The sequence below is a fragment of the Cebus imitator genome, unplaced genomic scaffold (assembly GCF_001604975.1).
Source record: "Cebus imitator isolate Cc_AM_T3 unplaced genomic scaffold, Cebus_imitator-1.0 Scaffold71, whole genome shotgun sequence".
Lineage (NCBI taxonomy): Eukaryota > Metazoa > Chordata > Mammalia > Primates > Cebidae > Cebus > Cebus imitator.
This window is the reverse complement of record NW_016107386.1, coordinates 3,552,588-3,569,872: the sequence shown is the minus strand read 5'-3', so window position 1 is coordinate 3,569,872 and position 17,285 is coordinate 3,552,588. Positions and strand designations below refer to the sequence as shown.

Genomic DNA, 17,285 nt, shown 5'->3' with positions numbered 1-17,285 from the left:
GTTAAGCCAGTGCATTCATTTCTGTTGCAGCACAACAAATTGCTATAAATTTTGCAGCCCAAAATACCAATTTATTTTCTCACATATTCCATGAGTCCAGGTACTGGTTGGCTGAGTCCTCAGCTCAGGGTCTTTTCAGGCTGACCTCAAAGTGTTGGCTGGGTTGGTGATCTCATCTGAGGATCTGTGTGTGTCCTTTCCCAAGTTCAGTGGTTGTTGCCAGAATTCAGTTACTTGCATTTGTAGGATTAAGGTGCCCACTTTCTTGTTGACTGTCACCCATGAGCCTTTCTCAGCTCCTAGAGTCCACCTGCCATTTCCTGCCATATGGCAGTTTGCTCCTTCAAGGCAAATGGGACAGCTGTGCTGTGGTTTCAAATCTCTTAGATTCTGTCTCTGACCTCTAGCCCCGATTTAAAGGGCTAGAGTGATAAGATTAAGCCCACCAGGATAAATCATCTCCTTTTTGATTACCTTAAAGTTAATTGGTTAGGGGCTACAATTACATCTTTGTCATGTAAGCTAACCTAATTACAGGAGTGACACTCTATCATATTCGCAGTCGTGTTTTCTTTTAAGGGGATAAATGTATACAAAATTGTGTACACCATAGGGTACAAATCTTGGGATACATCTTAGAAATGGGCCTCTCACAGCCAGTCAGAAGAACTGTCCAAGTAAGCAAGAGGTAATTAATAGGGCCTTTTATAATCAATATAGATATAAACAATCTATATTGATTGTAAAATCAATTTGATTTTTCTGCCTATATAATCATTTCTCCTACTTGAATATATGCTTGCCATGAAACCAATGTTACCAATAGAGGTAATCAATATGGCCTTTTATAATTGTTTTAATCTACATTGGTGATATAGGCAGAAAAGTCAAATGATGCTAAACAAAAGAAAACTGTCCTTGATTTTGGAAGAATTCAACTTGCTGTATATCTTTTGCCTAGGCCTTCAGGCAGCCTTTGCCCTACATCTACCAATGTGATCATTGCTTTTCCTTCTGACTTCCTTTTTTTTTTTCTTTGATCCGAACGCATCCTTCTGACTTCTTTAGGTGGGTCAAGAGTTTGCTTTTCTCCCTATTCACGAGTGTAAAGTTTAATGCCTAACTGAACTTGCTTCCTTCTTTGACTCGTGTGTAGACGTGGGCACACTGGGGCAGCGTTTTTTTGTGTTTTGCTCTACCAGATGATCATCCCTATTCTGTGGGACGAGTGTCTAGCCCCATTTGCTCGGGAGTGGAGCCTAGGATGCAGAGCTGCATGTTACCATTAGGAAGCGCTCCCTCAAGGCCTCGGCTCCGCGTTCTTTGTGTTTCTGGACCGCTCTCTCTCGCAGCTCATCTCTATGATTTCCGTTGTGTGTGTGTGTGTGTGTGTGTGTGTGTGTGTGTGTGTGTGTTTTTTGTCCGGAATAGGCGGGGCTTCCGGTTCCGGTGGGGGCCGTCCCTGGCGGCGGAGATGGCGGCGACAGTGGCGGAGGCCGCGGCGTCTGGCTCTGGAGAGCCCCGGGAGGAGGCCGGAGCCCTCGGCCCCGCCTGGGATGAATCCCAGTTGCGCAGTTATAGCTTCCCGACTAGGCCCATACCACGTCTGAGTCAGAGCGACCCCCGGGCCGAGGAGCTTATTGAGAATGAGGTGGGGGGCGGGGTCGTGTCTAAAGGGAGTTGAGGAAGGTATCCAGTTGAGAAGTCAGAGGCGAATGGTGAAAGAGATGGGAGACTGGAGGGCCTCTAGACTAGGGCCTGTGGGAAGGTGGAAAGAAAGGCGAGGAGATATGGAACTTGAGGGGTTCATGCTAATTAACGGAAGAAACTATTCTAAAGTTGAGAAGTAGATGGGGTCTAGGAGGCGAACCCACCGGCTCCTTGGCATTACTTCATTTGGTGTTTTTCACCTCGTGTTTTCATTTAGGAGCCTGTGGTGCTGACCGACACCAATCTTGTGTATCCTGCCTTGAAATGGGATCTTGAATACCTGCAAGAGAATATTGGCAATGGAGACTTCTCTGTGTACAGTGCCAGCACCCACAAGTTCTTGTACTATGATGAGAAGAAGATGGCTAATTTCCAGAACTTTAAGCCGAGGTCCAACAGGGAAGAAATGAAATTTCATGAGTTTGTTGAGAAACTGCAGGATATACAGCAGCGAGGAGGGGAAGAGAGGTAAACTCCCAAATCGTAGTTTTCTGTTGGATTTAGGGCACTCATTTTCCTTTCCTATACGTGTTTGAAGGTGTGGCAGAATTGGGTGAAGTAGAGATTGGCCTCTCCCATCTCTGGATTCCTACTGAAGGAGAAGTCTGGTCTTCAAGCCTTTAAGGGATTTGAGTTCTTCGTCGTTCTTGGTGCTACAGCCAGCTAGTTCTGTAGCTTGAGGGATGAGGGAATGATTAAACTTGAGCTATGAGTCTCTGGTTTCTCATCTTCTTCCTCATAAAGTGAGAGTTGCCTAGAAGGGTCAGGCAGGTGAATGAAAGGAGTAATATTGTCTGGGTTAAATCAGTGGTGAAGCTGAAGGCATAAGCCGTGTTCAAAGTGAGAAGTCAAGGCTGGGCGGGGTGGCTCATGCCTGTAATCCTAGCACTTTGGGAGGCCAAGGCGGGAGGATTGCTTGAGCCCAGGAGTTGTAGACCAGCCTGGGAAGCGTGGTGAGAGCTAGTCTCTACAAAATTAAAAATGAGAACAAAACCATATTGAGAAGTCATTACTTGACTGTGCTTGCTTCAGTTTTGGAGTGCAATTTTAGGGTTGTGAGATAATTCTGATTTTCAAGAGAAGTTTAAAATCAGGATTTTTATTTAAAATCTTTTGACTTTTAAATGTGAGCAATTAAATTAGATTAAAAAAAAAGTTGCAGGGGGCCAAAGAAAAATGTCTGTCACTGGATTTAGCTCAGAAAGTGCCAGTTTGTAGCCATTGTCCTTAAGTATTGTGATCACTGGGGATAGTTCAACCTCAAAAGTTGTATGGTTTGTTGTGATTTTGGAGTAAAGAAGGTCAGGATTCTCTAGCTTAGGGAAGATCAGATTAGTTTTTCCTAATGCATCAGAAACACCAGCCACACAAGAAAGTGATTCTTCCTCTCTGCTCTTATTCCTGCTTATGAGGACAGCTCTTATGTAGGTCCCAGATGATATTCGGTCCCACACTATAACACTGCCTCTGGGGAATTGCTTTCACTGAGTACTTCACGGTGAATGACCCTCTCACATTTGGTGTCCAATCCTGAGTTTCTCTCTAGTCTCTTGCTACACTCACTCCTGTTCCTGACTCCCTATCAGCAGTCTGTGGCCTAGTGAATGGATTTGAAATATCTTTTTTTCTTCTTAACATTTAGCAGTTGTCATAATGATGGGATTTTTGACCAGAAGAGTTTCCAGGATATGAACTGTGATTGATCTGTCCATGATGTCTTATATATTGGTTCAGTTCAGTTAACTCATGCATTAATTTCCTCAAATTTAACAGTGTGCGTGTGCACACTTCCATACACACACACCCAACATTGAGAAAAAGATTGATTTAAATGATGCAGTAGAGTGTGTAATTCCTTTAAATGAACATATATCCTAGAATGAGCATAAGATAGGTGACTCTTGTGGTTCTTCAGTCACTTGAAGTTTCTTGCCTCCCGTAGTGAGAGCATTTTGCTTAAGAATGAGTGTAACCTGTACTTTAGGGGTGATTAAAGAGTTTTCAAGGAAAACTCTTTAATCGATTGCAAGTTTTGCCCTATCAGCTGACTTTAGCACTGATCAGCTTCACTGTATGATTTGACAGGTTGTTGTGATTATGGGGTAAAATGTATTAGGATCCTCTGAGCTATTTTGAGCATTTACCGTTCTGGTGTAATCCTAATATTGTTTAGATTCATATTTGGGGAGTATCACTGACTCTTTCAAAGTTACTTGCATAATTTTTGTGTGAATATATATATTATTACTATCTTTGGGGAGAGGTGCATTGAGTTGAGGATTCCATGTTACTACAAAGGTAGTGTTTCTGACTTATCAAGATTTCCTATTAAGGCTGGGCATGGCAGCTCACACCTGTAATCTCAGCACTTTGGGAGGCTGAAGCTGTCAAATTACCTGAGGTCAGGAGTTCAAGACTAGCCTGGCCAACATGGTGAAACCCTGTCTCTACTAAAAATATAAAAATTAGCTGAGCATGGTGGCGCACACCTGTAGTCTCAGCTAGTTGGGAGGCTGAGGCAGGAGAATCACTTGAACCCAAGAAGCAGAGGTTGCAGTGAGCCAAGATTATACCACTGCACTCCAGCCTGGGTGATAAAGTGAAACTCTGTCTCAAAAAAAAAAAAAAAAAAAAAGATTTTCTGATTAACATTGCCTTAACATTAACAATTCTAGGCAGTGAGATACCTTTTAACTTTTTTTTTTGTGATGGCCTTGCTCTGTCACCCAGGCTGGAGTGCAGTGGTGTGATCTCAGCTCACTGCAACTTTTACCTCCCAGGCTCAACTGATCCTCCCACCTCAGCCTCCCAAGTAGCAGGGACCACAGGCTTGCACTGCAACCACCATGCCTGGCTAATTTTTTGTATTTTTGATAGAGACCAGGTTTTGCTGTGTTGTCTAGGCTGGTCTCGAACTCCTGAGCTCAGGTAATGTACCTCCCCTGGCCTCCCCAAGTGCTGGATTACAGGTGTGAGACACTGCACCTGACCCCTTTGAGCCTTTTGAAGTAATGATCTCAGGACCAGGACAGAGATGCCTTTGTCTTTTTTTCAGGTTTGCACACTTAATAAATGTCGCTTGTGGGCTTGTTCAAGTGTTTCTGGGTTTTCATATCCCTTAAGTGACTTACAACCTTCCTCAGGTATGTTAGGAGCCTGAGGCCTTTACTTAATAAGCTGTCTTCCTTACTTCAGCTATAAAAGGCTGCAACAGGCTAGGTGGCGGAATTAGCTAAGATAAACTAGGCTTCAAACCAGAGTTCAGAAGCTAGAAACAACAGAGGCTTATTTATCACTGCATGTTCATCATGGTTAACGTCATATTGTTCTTTATATCATCTTATTCGCTCTGGCACTCACATTGCCCTAGCGGCTACTATCTGGAACTTTTGGGTTGCTGTGGCAGAGGGAAAGAGATGTGGTAGTGTGGACTGGTTGGCTCTTAAGTTACAGTTGGAAACAACACATCTGTGGACATTTCCTTGGCCAGAGCAGGTTAAATAAGCCTCTCTTCAAGGGGATGTGAAAGAAAACTCCCACACTGAAGGAACCACCTCTTGGTGAACAGTAATACAATTTACCACAGTGGTCATCAAGGGCCAGAGGAGATGTCTGAGGCTCTGCGGGTCTCTGGAGTAAGACTGAAGACTGATTCATCATTCTAGGTTCTATGGATAGGCTTTTAGGAATCTGAAATTGTGTGAAAGTTCTCTATGTATATGCATTTTTATGGGGAACCTCTGTGGATTCTTTTTATTTATTTGTGTATTCATTTTTTGACATGGAGTCTTGCTCTAGTCACCTAGACTGGAGTGCAGTGGTGTGATCCCGGCTCACTGCAACCTCTGCCTCCCAAATTCAAGTGATTCTCCTATTTCAGCCTCCTGAGTAGCTGGGACTTCTCGAGACTTTTTTTTTCTTTTTTAGTTTTAGTTTTCATTCCACCCTCCTACTCCTTGTATTCGTAAAAGAGTCATTCTGTGACCCAGAAAAGGTTAAGCATCACTTCCTTAAAGAAAAAGTTTGGGGGGCAGATGCGATGTCTCACACCTATAATCTCAGCACTTTGGGAGGCAGAAGCAGGGGGATTGCTTGAGCCCAAGAGTTTGAGACCAACCTGGGCAACATAGTGAGAGCCTGTTTTTTAACAAAAAGAAATAATAAATTAAAAAGTTTGGTGTTGAGCAGAACTCAGTGAAGGAAAGTAAGAATTCAGTTCCATAAGAATCTATGTTGGGTGAGGTTTGCATGACTACATCTGTTCTCTGTGGGAGATGCTGGTATGGATTTGGGTTTGTATTTTCAGATGTGGGGAGGCCATGCCAAGGGCTGTGTGTACATGCACTAATACGATTTTCTTCTTGGGAAACATAGGTTGTATCTGCAGCAAACACTCAATGACACTGTGGGCAGGAAGATTGTCATGGACTTCCTGGGTTTTAACTGGAACTGGATTAATAAGCAACAGGGAAAGCGTGGCTGGGGACAGCTGACCTCTAACCTGCTGCTCATCGGCATGGAAGGTAAGAAATCTTTCAAAAGCAGCATGGCTTGGAGTCATATGAACCTGATTTCTTTTTTTTTTTTTTTTTTCCCGGAGACAGTGTCTCGCTCTGTCACCCAGGCTGGAGTGCAATGGTGTGATCTTGGCTCACTGCAACCTCCGCCTCCTGGGTTCAAGCGATTCTCCTGCCTCAGCTCCCTAAGTAGCTGGGATTACAGGTGCGTGCCATCATGGCCGGCTCATTTTTGTATTTTTTAGTAGTAATGGGGGTTTCACCATGTTGCTCATCTGGGTTTCAAACTCTTGACCTTGTGATCCACCCGCCGTGGCCTCCCAAAGTCCTGGGATTACAGGCGTGAGCATCCACACCCAGCCCTGAACCTCATGTCTAATCCTGTCTCCACCACTTACTAGCTCCATGACTTTGAACAAGCCACTTCACTTTCTTAAACCTCAGCCTACTCATCTGTAAAAGAAACATAATAGAGCCAGGCATGGTAGCTCATGCCTGTAATCCCACCACTTTGGGAGGCCAAGGCAGGAGCATTGCTTGAGGCCAGGAGTTTGAGACGGCAATGAACTATGATTGCACCACTGCACTGCAGCCTGGGTGACAGAGTGAGACCCTGTGTTTTTTTTTAAAAAAGAGAAAGAAATGAAACATGATAATGTCTTCTAAATAGTTGTGAAGATTAAATGAAATAATGTATGTTGAGTCTTTAAGCTAATTTCATGTATTCTAAAATGTGCCCTTTTCCTCTCCTCAGCTGGTATGTACGTGCATATGCTGAGATATTAGGAACCTCTCTGAATTACAGTCATGTGACGCGTAATGACAGGGATACGTTCTGAGAAATGTATTGTTAGGTGACTTTGTCGTTGTGCAACATCGTGTAGTTACGCAAACCTAGATCGTGTAGCCTGCTGTACACCTAGGCTAAATGGTGTTAGCATTTTTCTGTACTGAATATTGTAGGTAGCTATAACACAATGGTAAGTATTTGTGTATCTAAATGTAGCTAAATAGAGAAAAGATATAGTAAAAATATGGTATCAAATACTGCAGGAAAAAGGTGACAAAATAAAAAAATATTATAAGGATAAAAAATGATACTTTGGGAATTTTTTTACTGCCAAAAAAAGTTAAAAAATGGTATACCTGTACAGGGCTGCTCCATTATTATCTTATGGGAGCACTGTTGTAGATGCAGTCTGTTGTTGACCAAAATGTTACTATGTGGCGCATGACTGTACCACTTGTCTCTACTAGATCTGTTTGTATTCAGAAAATTTTTATCCCAGTAAAAGAAGGGAAACTTATTTTTTAATATGAATTCAACTTTATCTTTTAAATAGATAATACATTCATGGAGTTTAAATTCAAACGGTGTAAATAGGTATGTAGTGATAAATATTAATTTCTCTTCCACCCCTGTCTCTCAGCCTTTCAGTTTCCTCCCTGGAAATACCTCTTCCCTGGAGGTATTGCATATTATTAGTTACTGTGCTTTCTGCTAGAGAAATTTATGCATACACTAATAAATATGTGAATGTTTTTTTGTTTTTGTTTTTTTTTTTTCCTTTTGAATGAAAGGAGAGGCCTTTAAACTCCAGTCAGGAGAATGAGAGCTATTTATGAGGCAGGGTCATTGTTTCATTCTTATTTTTATTTCTGGCAGTAGCTCAGTGCCAGGCCCGTGGTAGGTACTTAGTAAAGGGTGAATAACCTGGGTTGAACAAGGAAGCAGAGATGTTACTTATTGTCACTGAGCTCCTTGCTTTCTTCTCGTTTGATTGTCCATTCTTCAGATTTGGATCTTTTGCTGCTGGTACTAATAAAGATTTTCAGCCATATGGCTTGTGAATTAACACTTACCTGCCTCTTTATTTATTTATCTTTTATTGAGACAGTGTTTTTCTCTGTCATCCAGGCTGGAGTGCAGTGGCATGATCAGGGCTCACTGCAGGCTTAACCTCCCAGTCTCAAATGATCCTCTCACTTCAGCCTTCCAGGTAGCTGGGACTATGGGTGTAAGCCACCATTCCTGGCTAATTCTTAAAATATCTTTCTGTAGAGATGGGGGTCTCCCTATTTTGCCTAGAGTAGTCTTGAACTCCTGGGCTCAAGTGATTCTCCCACCTTGGCCTCCTAAAGTGTTGGGATTACAGATGTGAACCACTGTGGCTGGTCTTACCTGCCCCTTTGAAACCAACTGTTGGTTGACCTGCCAAGAAAGAGCCAGTTCTGATTTACTTGACTCTTAAGTCTTTCCGTTGCTGCATTTTCTGTGATAGGGTGCTTGGAAGTGGTTCCCTCAGGTAGAGATGAGAGAACAGCTCTCCTTTGAGGATGCATATGGTCTCTCATCACTTAAGAAGGCATCTGTCTTGGCATACCTAGACAGAGCTGTGGAATATTTTCTAAATTCCATGCCCTGCAAAAGCGTGTGTTCAACTCATGGACTGTGCAAAGGCCAAACAACAGACATGGTCCTAGTTATAAAGGAGTAGATGGAACGTACACTAGGGCACAACTAATTCAAGGTCGCATTTAAAATAATGTGCCACAGGGCATGGTGGCTCACATCTGTAATCCCAGCACTTTGGGAGGCCGAGTCAGGTGGATCAGCTGAGGTCAGGAGTTCGAGACCAGCCTGGCCAACACGGTGAAACCCCATCCCTACTAAAAAAATACAAAAATTAGCCGGGCATGGTGGTGGGCACCTGGAGTCCCAGCTACTCGGGAGGCTGACACAGGAGAGTTGCTTGAACCTGGGAGATGGAGGTAGCAGTGAGCCGAGATCGCACCACTGCACTCCAGCCTGGGCAACAAAGAGCAAAACTTCGTCTCAAAAAATAATAATAATAGTAAAATAATTTGCCAGATTTAAATTATACAACACTTTTCAGTCATCTGATATTCTTCCCTCCAACGAAAATCACTTTTACCAGTGAGCCCCATGTTGCTCTAAGAAGTGTTGTCTTGGCTGGATGTGGTGGCTCACGCCTGTAATCCTAACACTTTGGGAGCCTGAGGCGGACAGTTTGCTTGAGTCCAGGAGTTTGAGACCAGCCTGGGCAACATGGCAAAACCCTGTCTCTTTTAAAAAAAAAAAAAAAAAAAAAAAAAAAACCATTTTTTTTAAAAAAAAAAAAAAAAAAAAAAAAAAAAAATTATTGCATCCCTTAGGTGTATTGAAGTGGGAGGAAAGGTTGAGAATCTTTGAGTTCCACAGGGCTACCCAAAGTAAATACAGAGCTACCTAATCATGCAACTTAGAATGGCTGGTTAACTCCTCGTGTATATGTTGTTCATACCAGTCATTTCTGTTTTGCTTCCCTTGAATTCTTGCAGTGGTCAAGAAGAGTACACATATACACAGTTGATTACCCTACCAGATTTTCGAGTATCATTTTGATATGCTGTTGCTTCCAGTAAGAGCAGCAGCCTTCATTTAGGAAAGTTGACTTAGCTAGCTGATAGTGGACCCTTAACCATTGACGTTTGCTAGATTTATTACTATACAAGTGTAACATCTCATTTTCTGAGAGTTGTAATTGGAATTTCCCTGATTTCTGCTTAAATTTTGATTTGGAACTCTTAGCTGGGAAGGCAGGCTGGGTTTTTGCACTGGGTCCTGTATTCCAGCTTGTGCAGTAGAATCACTGTTCTGCATAAAAAAATGCCTTTCTTCTTACAGGAAATGTGACTCCTGCTCACTATGATGAGCAGCAGAACTTTTTTGCTCAGATAAAAGGCCACAAGCGATGCATCTTATTCCCTCCGGATCAGTTTGAGTGCCTCTACCCATACCCTGTTCATCATCCGTGTGACAGACAGAGCCAGGTGAGCTTGTGTGGTCTGAGAAGGATATAGAACTCTAGATTGTAGGAATGCCTGTGCTGGAATATCTTTCCCCTTCCCCGTAGTGATAGGCCAGGTTTGGATTATAGGCTGGTCTTGCCTTAACACACCAAGAAGATAATTTCAGTGTAGCTTACATATCCAGGCTCCCTGGAGTGGCCAGCGAATGTTTTTGAGTATAGCTAACCCCACAGAGTTAATTCTCAAGCCAGACCCTGTCATTGATGCTGATGACTCTGGTTACTCTGTTTGATTGGCTTATAAGTTCATGGAACAAAATGTTTCCATTGGATTTAATCATTGTTTGCTTTTGTCATGGATACTGTTTCTTTTTGATATGGAAAGGGTGAATAAAACTGAGCTATATCGTTTAATATATTTCCTGGATTTATGTGAGGTATGTGATTGACTGTGGCCAGCCAGAATTATCCTTTCCTTTCTTCAGAAAGCGGTCTAGCTACTTCATGTAGGAGTCTTTACTGGTTAGAATATGTTTTTGGGAGAAAGTTTCTGAAGGTTTGCGTGGAGGATAATTCCTTATATCCTTGGACTGTGGGGTAGGTCCTCCGACCTCAGGAGCACTGAAGGCCTAGAATTCTTTATCATTTAACATTCAAACGTGGACTGTCTTACATTGTTCTCTCTCAGAGTTTAATGTGCATTATATCTTCTGCTGGATATAAATTCTAAAGACTTTTTAAAGGCATTGTTTTGTTTGTTGATTTTTACTACCAAACTGGCACATAATAGTTTTACTGGTAAAGATTTGGTGATTGACTGATAATTTTTTTTCTTTCTCTTGAACCTCTTAGGTGGACTTTGACAATCCTGACTACGAGAGGTTCCCTAATTTCCAAAATGTCGTTGGTTACGAAACAGTGGTTGGCCCTGGTGATGTTCTTTACATCCCAATGTACTGGTGAGAAGGGGGATAGGGCTGGGGGCTTCTTGGGAGCCTTCTTTTCCGTTCCCTGGAAAGCCTTGTCTGTGTCCCTTCTGAGTTATGGCAAGATTGGTTTTATGTGATCTATAGAAATGTTGGCATATCCAGATGTGAGCGTACTGAACTGGTGGGAGTGGGGGACGAATGATAGCCCCTGTCTCTAGAACAGGACGACAATTCTTCAAGTCCTGAGAGATTCCAGATGTTTGAGCCTAGAGAAACTATTCTCGATTCTTTGGTATTTAGAGACTGAACACCACTATCTCTAATCCCATCGTGTGTTTTTTCACAGGATGAGTGTAAAGATACTATCTTCATTATCTTCCTTAACTGGCCTCTACCTAGTTTTTCAGCCCCCCAAGCCCCACTACCCCAAAAGTATCAGTAGTAAACAGGGGCCTGTTTGTTTTCTTGCAGGTGGCATCATATAGAGTCATTACTAAATGGGGGAATTACCATCACTGTGAACTTCTGGTATAAGGTGAATACGATTTGCTTTTTTGTTTTTTTTCCAGACGGTCTTGGGTGAGGTAGGTATAATAAATGATTTTGAATGGGATGGTTGACTATCCCTGGAAGTGATTCCCAGGTGTCTGGGGAGATGAAGAGGGATAGGATTAAATTGGGTTTCTTTCTTTTTTTTTTTTTTTTTTTTTTTTTTTCTTTTTTTGATACATTTTTTGAGACGGAGTCTTGCTCTGTCTCCCAGGCTGGAGTGCAGTGGCGCAATCTTGGCTTACTGCAACTTCTGCCTCCTGGGTTCAAGTGATTCTCCTGCCTCAGCCTCCTGAGTAGCTGGGATCACAGGCACACTCCACCATGCCTGGCTCATTTTTGTATTTTTAGAAGAAAGGGGTTTCACCATGTTGGCCAGGCTTTTCTGGAACTCCTGACCTCAAGTGATCCACCCACCTTGGCCTCCCAAAGTGCTGGGATTACAGGTGTGAGCTACTGCACCCAGCAATAATCGGGTTTCTTAGAAGGGAGGATGGTACTAAGAACAGTAGAGTTACACTGGTGCCTGCTGCTAAAGGCATTTCCTGAGCTACTGCTTCCTTTGTAGGGGGCTCCTACCCCTAAGAGAATTGAATATCCTCTCAAAGCTCATCAGAAAGTGGCCATAATGAGAAACATTGAGAAGATGCTTGGAGAGGCCTTGGGAAACCCACAAGAGGTATGTGACTGTCCCAAAGTGGCACTCCTGTGGCTCAGTGGGTGGGTTGGCTAGGGAAAGTCAGGATTGGAGTGACATTGTTTATAATAGCTTTTGTATTTCAGTATCTGTGTCCTCTCTCTCCATAGAGGTTATGGGTATGTTCAGAAAAATTCTTGTTTTCTAGTGATAGCTGGGCTTGACTGGCGGATCAATTATAATTTGTTCCATGCTAGTGCTAACGTTCCCCATGGGGCTTGTGTGCCATCTGGGGGCTCCCTGAGGGGATTCTTCTGGAGCAGGAAGCGAGCACTAAAGCATCTCCTTGCACTCTCCCAGCTGTGCCAGGCTGCTGTAGGTAGTGTTGAGACCTGCTTCCCACACAGGTGTGCCAGTGGCCCATTGGGTACATGGGGGAGGTATTCGTAGGGCTCTTACCTCCTTCTTGTGGATAACCTCAGCACCCATAGATACCTATGGTATTAGGAGACAGCATCAGCCCCAATTGCTGGTGATCGTTTTTTGAGGATATGGAGGCAGTTAACATTCTGGAAAAACATGCAGACACTCTTGGGTGTTTGGGAATTTTTAGCTCCTCTACCATGTCTGTCAGTTTGGGGCTGACTTCAGTAAGAGACAGGGTGTTGTGAGAGGGAGGAATAGTACAAGATGGACCCATGAGGAGAGAGCTATGTCCCAGAATACTGGGTTGACCTTCAGTAAGATGGGTGATTAAAGGATTCACAAGGTTGTATGAAAACATTGTCCCTGCTGTTGGCTAGACATCTGATGTCTCCAGACACACCCTGTCCAACTCCAGGGCCAGGGAACAGGCAGTTCTGATGGGCTCCTCATGTCTCTTTACAGGTGGGGCCCTTGTTGAACACAATGATCAAGGGCCGATACAACTAGCCTGCCAGGAGTCAAGGCCTCCTGCCAGGTGACTGCTATCCCGTCCACACCGCTTCATTGATGAGGACAGGAGACTCCAAGCGCTAGTATTGCACGCTGCACTTAATGGACTGGACTCTTGCCATGGCCTAGGAGGCAGGTGTTTGGGGCGAGGCAGGGCAGTTGGCACTCCACCCCTATTTGGAGGGACTTCATACCCTTGCCTCTTGTGCCCCAGCACCTTCTCTCTCTGCCCCCCGCCTAAAGTCCTGCATTCGGTGTGTGGAGTCGCAGCTTTTGGTTGTCATCATGTCTGTGTATATGTTAGTCTGTCAACCTCGGAATGTGTGTGCGTGTGTGTGCATGCACACGCATGTATGTATCTGTTCCCTGTTCCTTCTGGGTCAGGATGTCACTTCTGGCTCTCAGCCCTATCTCCTGCAACCTCAGTGCCTCAGCCTGAGAGAGAGAGGAGATTCTCTTGGACCCCCACTGCATCTGGGCTGCAGGGCCAGAGCTAGTCTGACCATTAGGGCAGTCTGCCTCCTGACAGTTTTTGCATAATCAAGCTCTAGGTAGTATGGGAATGGCTACTGGGACTCTAATGGGGTGAATGAGAGGGGAGGCTTGCCTTTGAGAGCCTGGATAGCCTGTGAGAGAGAGGATGTAGATAGGGTTCCAACTGGGACCTAGAAGCTCAAGCCATACATAAAAGGACCTTGGGACATAAGAGCCAATGATTTTGCATAAGTTACAAATTACAGACACATACAATTTCTCTCTTTCAGCACCAGCTCTTGCCCCTATGGTGGGTACCAAGGGAGTTCTCCTAGCTGTGGCTTCTCTGGGTTCTAGGGGGTGCAGGCCTGTGTGCGTGTGTGTGTGTGTGTGTGTGTGTGTGTGTGTGTGTGTGTGTCTAGGTTCTAGGGAGTGCAGGCCTATGTGTGTGTGTGTCTAGGTTCTAGGGGGTGCAAACCTGTGTGTGTGTGTGTGTGTGTTCATATGTGTATGTATCCACACTGGCCTGCCTAGGGGTACAAGCATGTGTGTGTGTATGTGTATGTGTGTGTGTGTGTGTGTGTGTATCCACACTGGCCAGCCTCCCTACTGACCAAGGTTCTCCCACTGTTTACCTTTTCCAGTGGGATAGTACAGTGTGAGCCCCCAGGAAGTACTGCTTGACTTATCCTAAGCTTTTACACTTGGATTTTAGCCATCATATGTTGGCCAGGTCTCACTGCAGCCTGTCCGAGGCTGACTGGCTAGAGCCTCCAGGCCCTACAGTGCTCCCTGCCCAGGCCATATCCTTTACTCCTGCTGAGCTTCCTGGCCGAACAGTGAAATGGGGTCAAGCCCAGGCAGCTCACTCACTACCTGTGATCCACCTCAGGGCACGGGCAAACACATACCTTGCCTCTTAAAGCCAGCGCCTCTGCCAGACCCCATTTAATGTGCCACAACACCCTCAATAGTCAGGGCATCTGGCAGAGCATGGAAGTCGAATTTCCTTTTCTGTTACGAGCTTCTCATGGGTACCCTCTCAGGGCCGCAGCTTACAGGTGGGCAGCTGTGATTGTACAACTTGAAGGGCCACCATTCACATCTGTTCAGTAGGAGTGGGGCCCCTGGGATTGGGCATTATGGTGGCCCTGTGTCTCCTCACCTCTCTTCCCGTCTTCATCCCCTTCTCTCTGGAAGGGAAGAAGAGTTGGAAGTTCTCCGGTTTTATTTTCTTTTGCCAAAGGTTTACTTCCAGCATCTGAGCTCTGGCTCTCACCCCGAAGCTCAGTTTATAGTGCACTGATGGACTGAGAGGATGTGTTTGTATGCGTTTGCATGCCTGAGTTTGTTTTTTGAGGGGCGTTTATTTTTGGTACCTCATTCTGGGGTTCTCTGATGCAGTGTGGATGTGAAGACATGGTACCTTCTGAAGTGTAGCTCTTTCAAATATAGTCAATGCTGGGAAATGTGATTGTAGTGATCTCTATCCCTCTACTTCTTTTGGGAAAGAGGGGTGCAGCAAAGAAAACAAGGCAGACGGAGGATAAATTTGGCCACAGTCACACTTGGAAACACGGTAGATTATCTTCGTTCTCCTCAAGAGGTCTGCTGTATTCCTGGCTCAGCCCTCAAAGATGTGGGTGATGTGTCAAGGAGGTGTGCACTCAGCTGGCCCTCGCTGGGTTCTGTGCTGACACAGGTTTCCCCTAAGGTGGCTGAAGGGGAGGGAAGGAAAAGGCTAATCTTGGAACCTTCACAGGATTGGTCTTGATCCTTGGGTAATACAAGAGTGACCCTGATTTTTAGACACCTAATCTGTGCCTAGTGCTTTTATCTTTGTTCCTCACTATCCTGCAAGGTAGGTATTCTCACAGAGGAAGAAATGGGCTCAGAGAGATTAGGTGATGAGTTACAATCAGTTGTAACTTAGCACTGTTTCCTGCTCCTTCCTTTCCACCAAATTATGTTGATTTTCCTTCCTTACCTCCCTCCTTGCACCACAGGTTCTGTCCTCAGATACCACCGCAATGGGCAGTATCTGAAGGCAGACCCAGCCCAAGATGGTGCAGAATATATAGCTCAGGGCAAAAGCTCTCCTAGGCTCCCACTAACAACAATTTGGAAGAACTGCCTGAGAAGCCATATTATGGATTAGTGCTAGAAGCAGCTATGGGGGAACTGAGTTCTGTCTCTAATTTCATTACGTGTGTGTCCTTGAATAGGACCCATAACTCCTCCCAGCATGCTTTTGCGTCTATAGAACTGAAGCTGTAGTTCTAGATGTCACTATGAGTCTTGGTTCATGTTCAGCTGCCGCTGCTTCTCCCAAGGAAAGGATGAGGTTTTCCTCTTCAATTACCTTGTTTAGGGATGTTTAGGCTCAAATTCTCCTTGCCACAGAGGAAACATTTCTGCTGTAGTTGTTCAACCCCATCCTAGCTGGCAGTGTGGGGTACACAAATACAGCAAGGGAAGGTGGGGGTTTGGACCTGTATAGAGGTCAGCCACGTTACAGCCTGCTGTAGTCACACCAGCAGGTACAGAGAAAACTTGTGTTTTGTAAAGTCAGGTATTTGTTGGGGGGTTGGAGTTCTGGGGATGGAGGAGGGGCTGTTCTAGGCATCAGTTGAGCAGATGCCCAGGATGCCTGGGGGAGACCAGCTTCCCCTACAAATCAGAGCTCTAAATTACAAGGTTTTTACCAACGTGAACAGTTGGGGGAAGTCGTCTGCTCTCATTTGCGTAATGGTTTCTGTCACTGGTGATTAGACACAGGATGAAGGAAAAGAAATTTGACAATTAGGAATGAGCGATCATTAATCTGAATCTGTTAGGAGACAGAGAGGGGAAGGATCCTTATCAGTGGGCCAGCCCAGTGTGGGGAGACACTCCCTCCCTCTGCCCCCAGAGACTAGTCAGCTACATCTTCTTTCAGTATTGCCACAAGTGGACAGAGTTTGTATTTCTTAACAAAGACTAGGGACCCAGTCCCCAGCCTGAGATGGATATAGGAACAGACATCTTTGGGCATGAGCCAACGAAGATAGAAGTAGATGGGTATCAAGTACAAGCTATAAGGCAAAGAATAACAAAAAGTTTTGACATGTATTTGCCATTTGTGGAAAATGCTTCTGTAATAGCACCCCTGATAGCCCACCTGTGACAAGTATTTGTTAAATTCTAGCACCGCAGGGCATGAGGAAAACCTGATCCTTATCAAATCCCAGGAGCCTCTGCTTAGAGGGAGAAATTACATGAAGCAACCAGAAGGTACAAGGCCACACGTGTATATTGTGTGCCCTGTGTGGACAAGATTAGGGACTGTTGAGAGAAGAGGAAACCAGTAGAGAGCAAAGCTCTACCTCCAGGCTCCTCAAAGCCTCTGGGCTCCCCTGAGAGGGCCTCTATTCTAGGCTTCCTAGTGACGTTAATGTCTCCACAACCCCACATCAGTGCAGCTGTGGCTGTGCGGAGGGCTCAGGCCTCTGGCCCAAATGTGTGAACAGTGCTGAGGTTCAGTAATAGCATGAGTCTTCAGGTGCAGAGCAACCCACCTTGGCTCCTCCCATGTCTTTGTGTCACCTTTCACCTTCTGCTGTCCTTTCAAACTTCAAGGACAGTAAGTATACTGCTATTCGTTCCTCAGTTTTGTGACGTGAATGCAGTGAGTTCCTTAGATGAGAGGATCCCTCAAGGATGAAGGAATGGGGGTTGGTGG

At 44.7% G+C, this 17,285-nt stretch overlaps 1 protein-coding gene across 1 annotated transcript; it reads left to right on the top strand.

Annotated features, from left to right (window-relative positions):
• The first annotated feature begins 1,367 nt into the window (after positions 1-1,367).
• Positions 1,368-13,803, top strand: HIF1AN (hypoxia inducible factor 1 subunit alpha inhibitor). The gene is made up of 8 exons (XM_017531239.2): positions 1,368-1,651; positions 1,928-2,178; positions 6,085-6,233; positions 9,916-10,061; positions 10,892-10,998; positions 11,440-11,503; positions 12,086-12,196; positions 13,043-13,803. Exons 1-8 carry the CDS (start codon positions 1,475-1,477, stop codon positions 13,085-13,087), a joined length of 1,050 nt encoding a protein of 349 aa, XP_017386728.1. The 5' UTR covers positions 1,368-1,474; the 3' UTR covers positions 13,088-13,803.
• The last annotated feature ends 3,482 nt before the right edge of the window (positions 13,804-17,285 follow it).

What these genes read in the sequence shown, in the direction of transcription:
- HIF1AN (XM_017531239.2), top strand. Translation starts at nt 1,475, where the DNA reads ATGGCGGCGACAGTGGCGGAGGCCGCGGCGTCTGGCTCTGGAGAGCCC. An exon ending in AGGAGCTTATTGAGAATGAG is followed by an intron (nt 1,652 to 1,927) that starts GTGGGGGGCGGG and finishes GTTTTCATTTAG; the next exon opens with GAGCCTGTGGTGCTGACCGA. An exon ending in CGTGTGACAGACAGAGCCAG is followed by an intron (nt 10,062 to 10,891) that starts GTGAGCTTGTGT and finishes TGAACCTCTTAG; the next exon opens with GTGGACTTTGACAATCCTGA.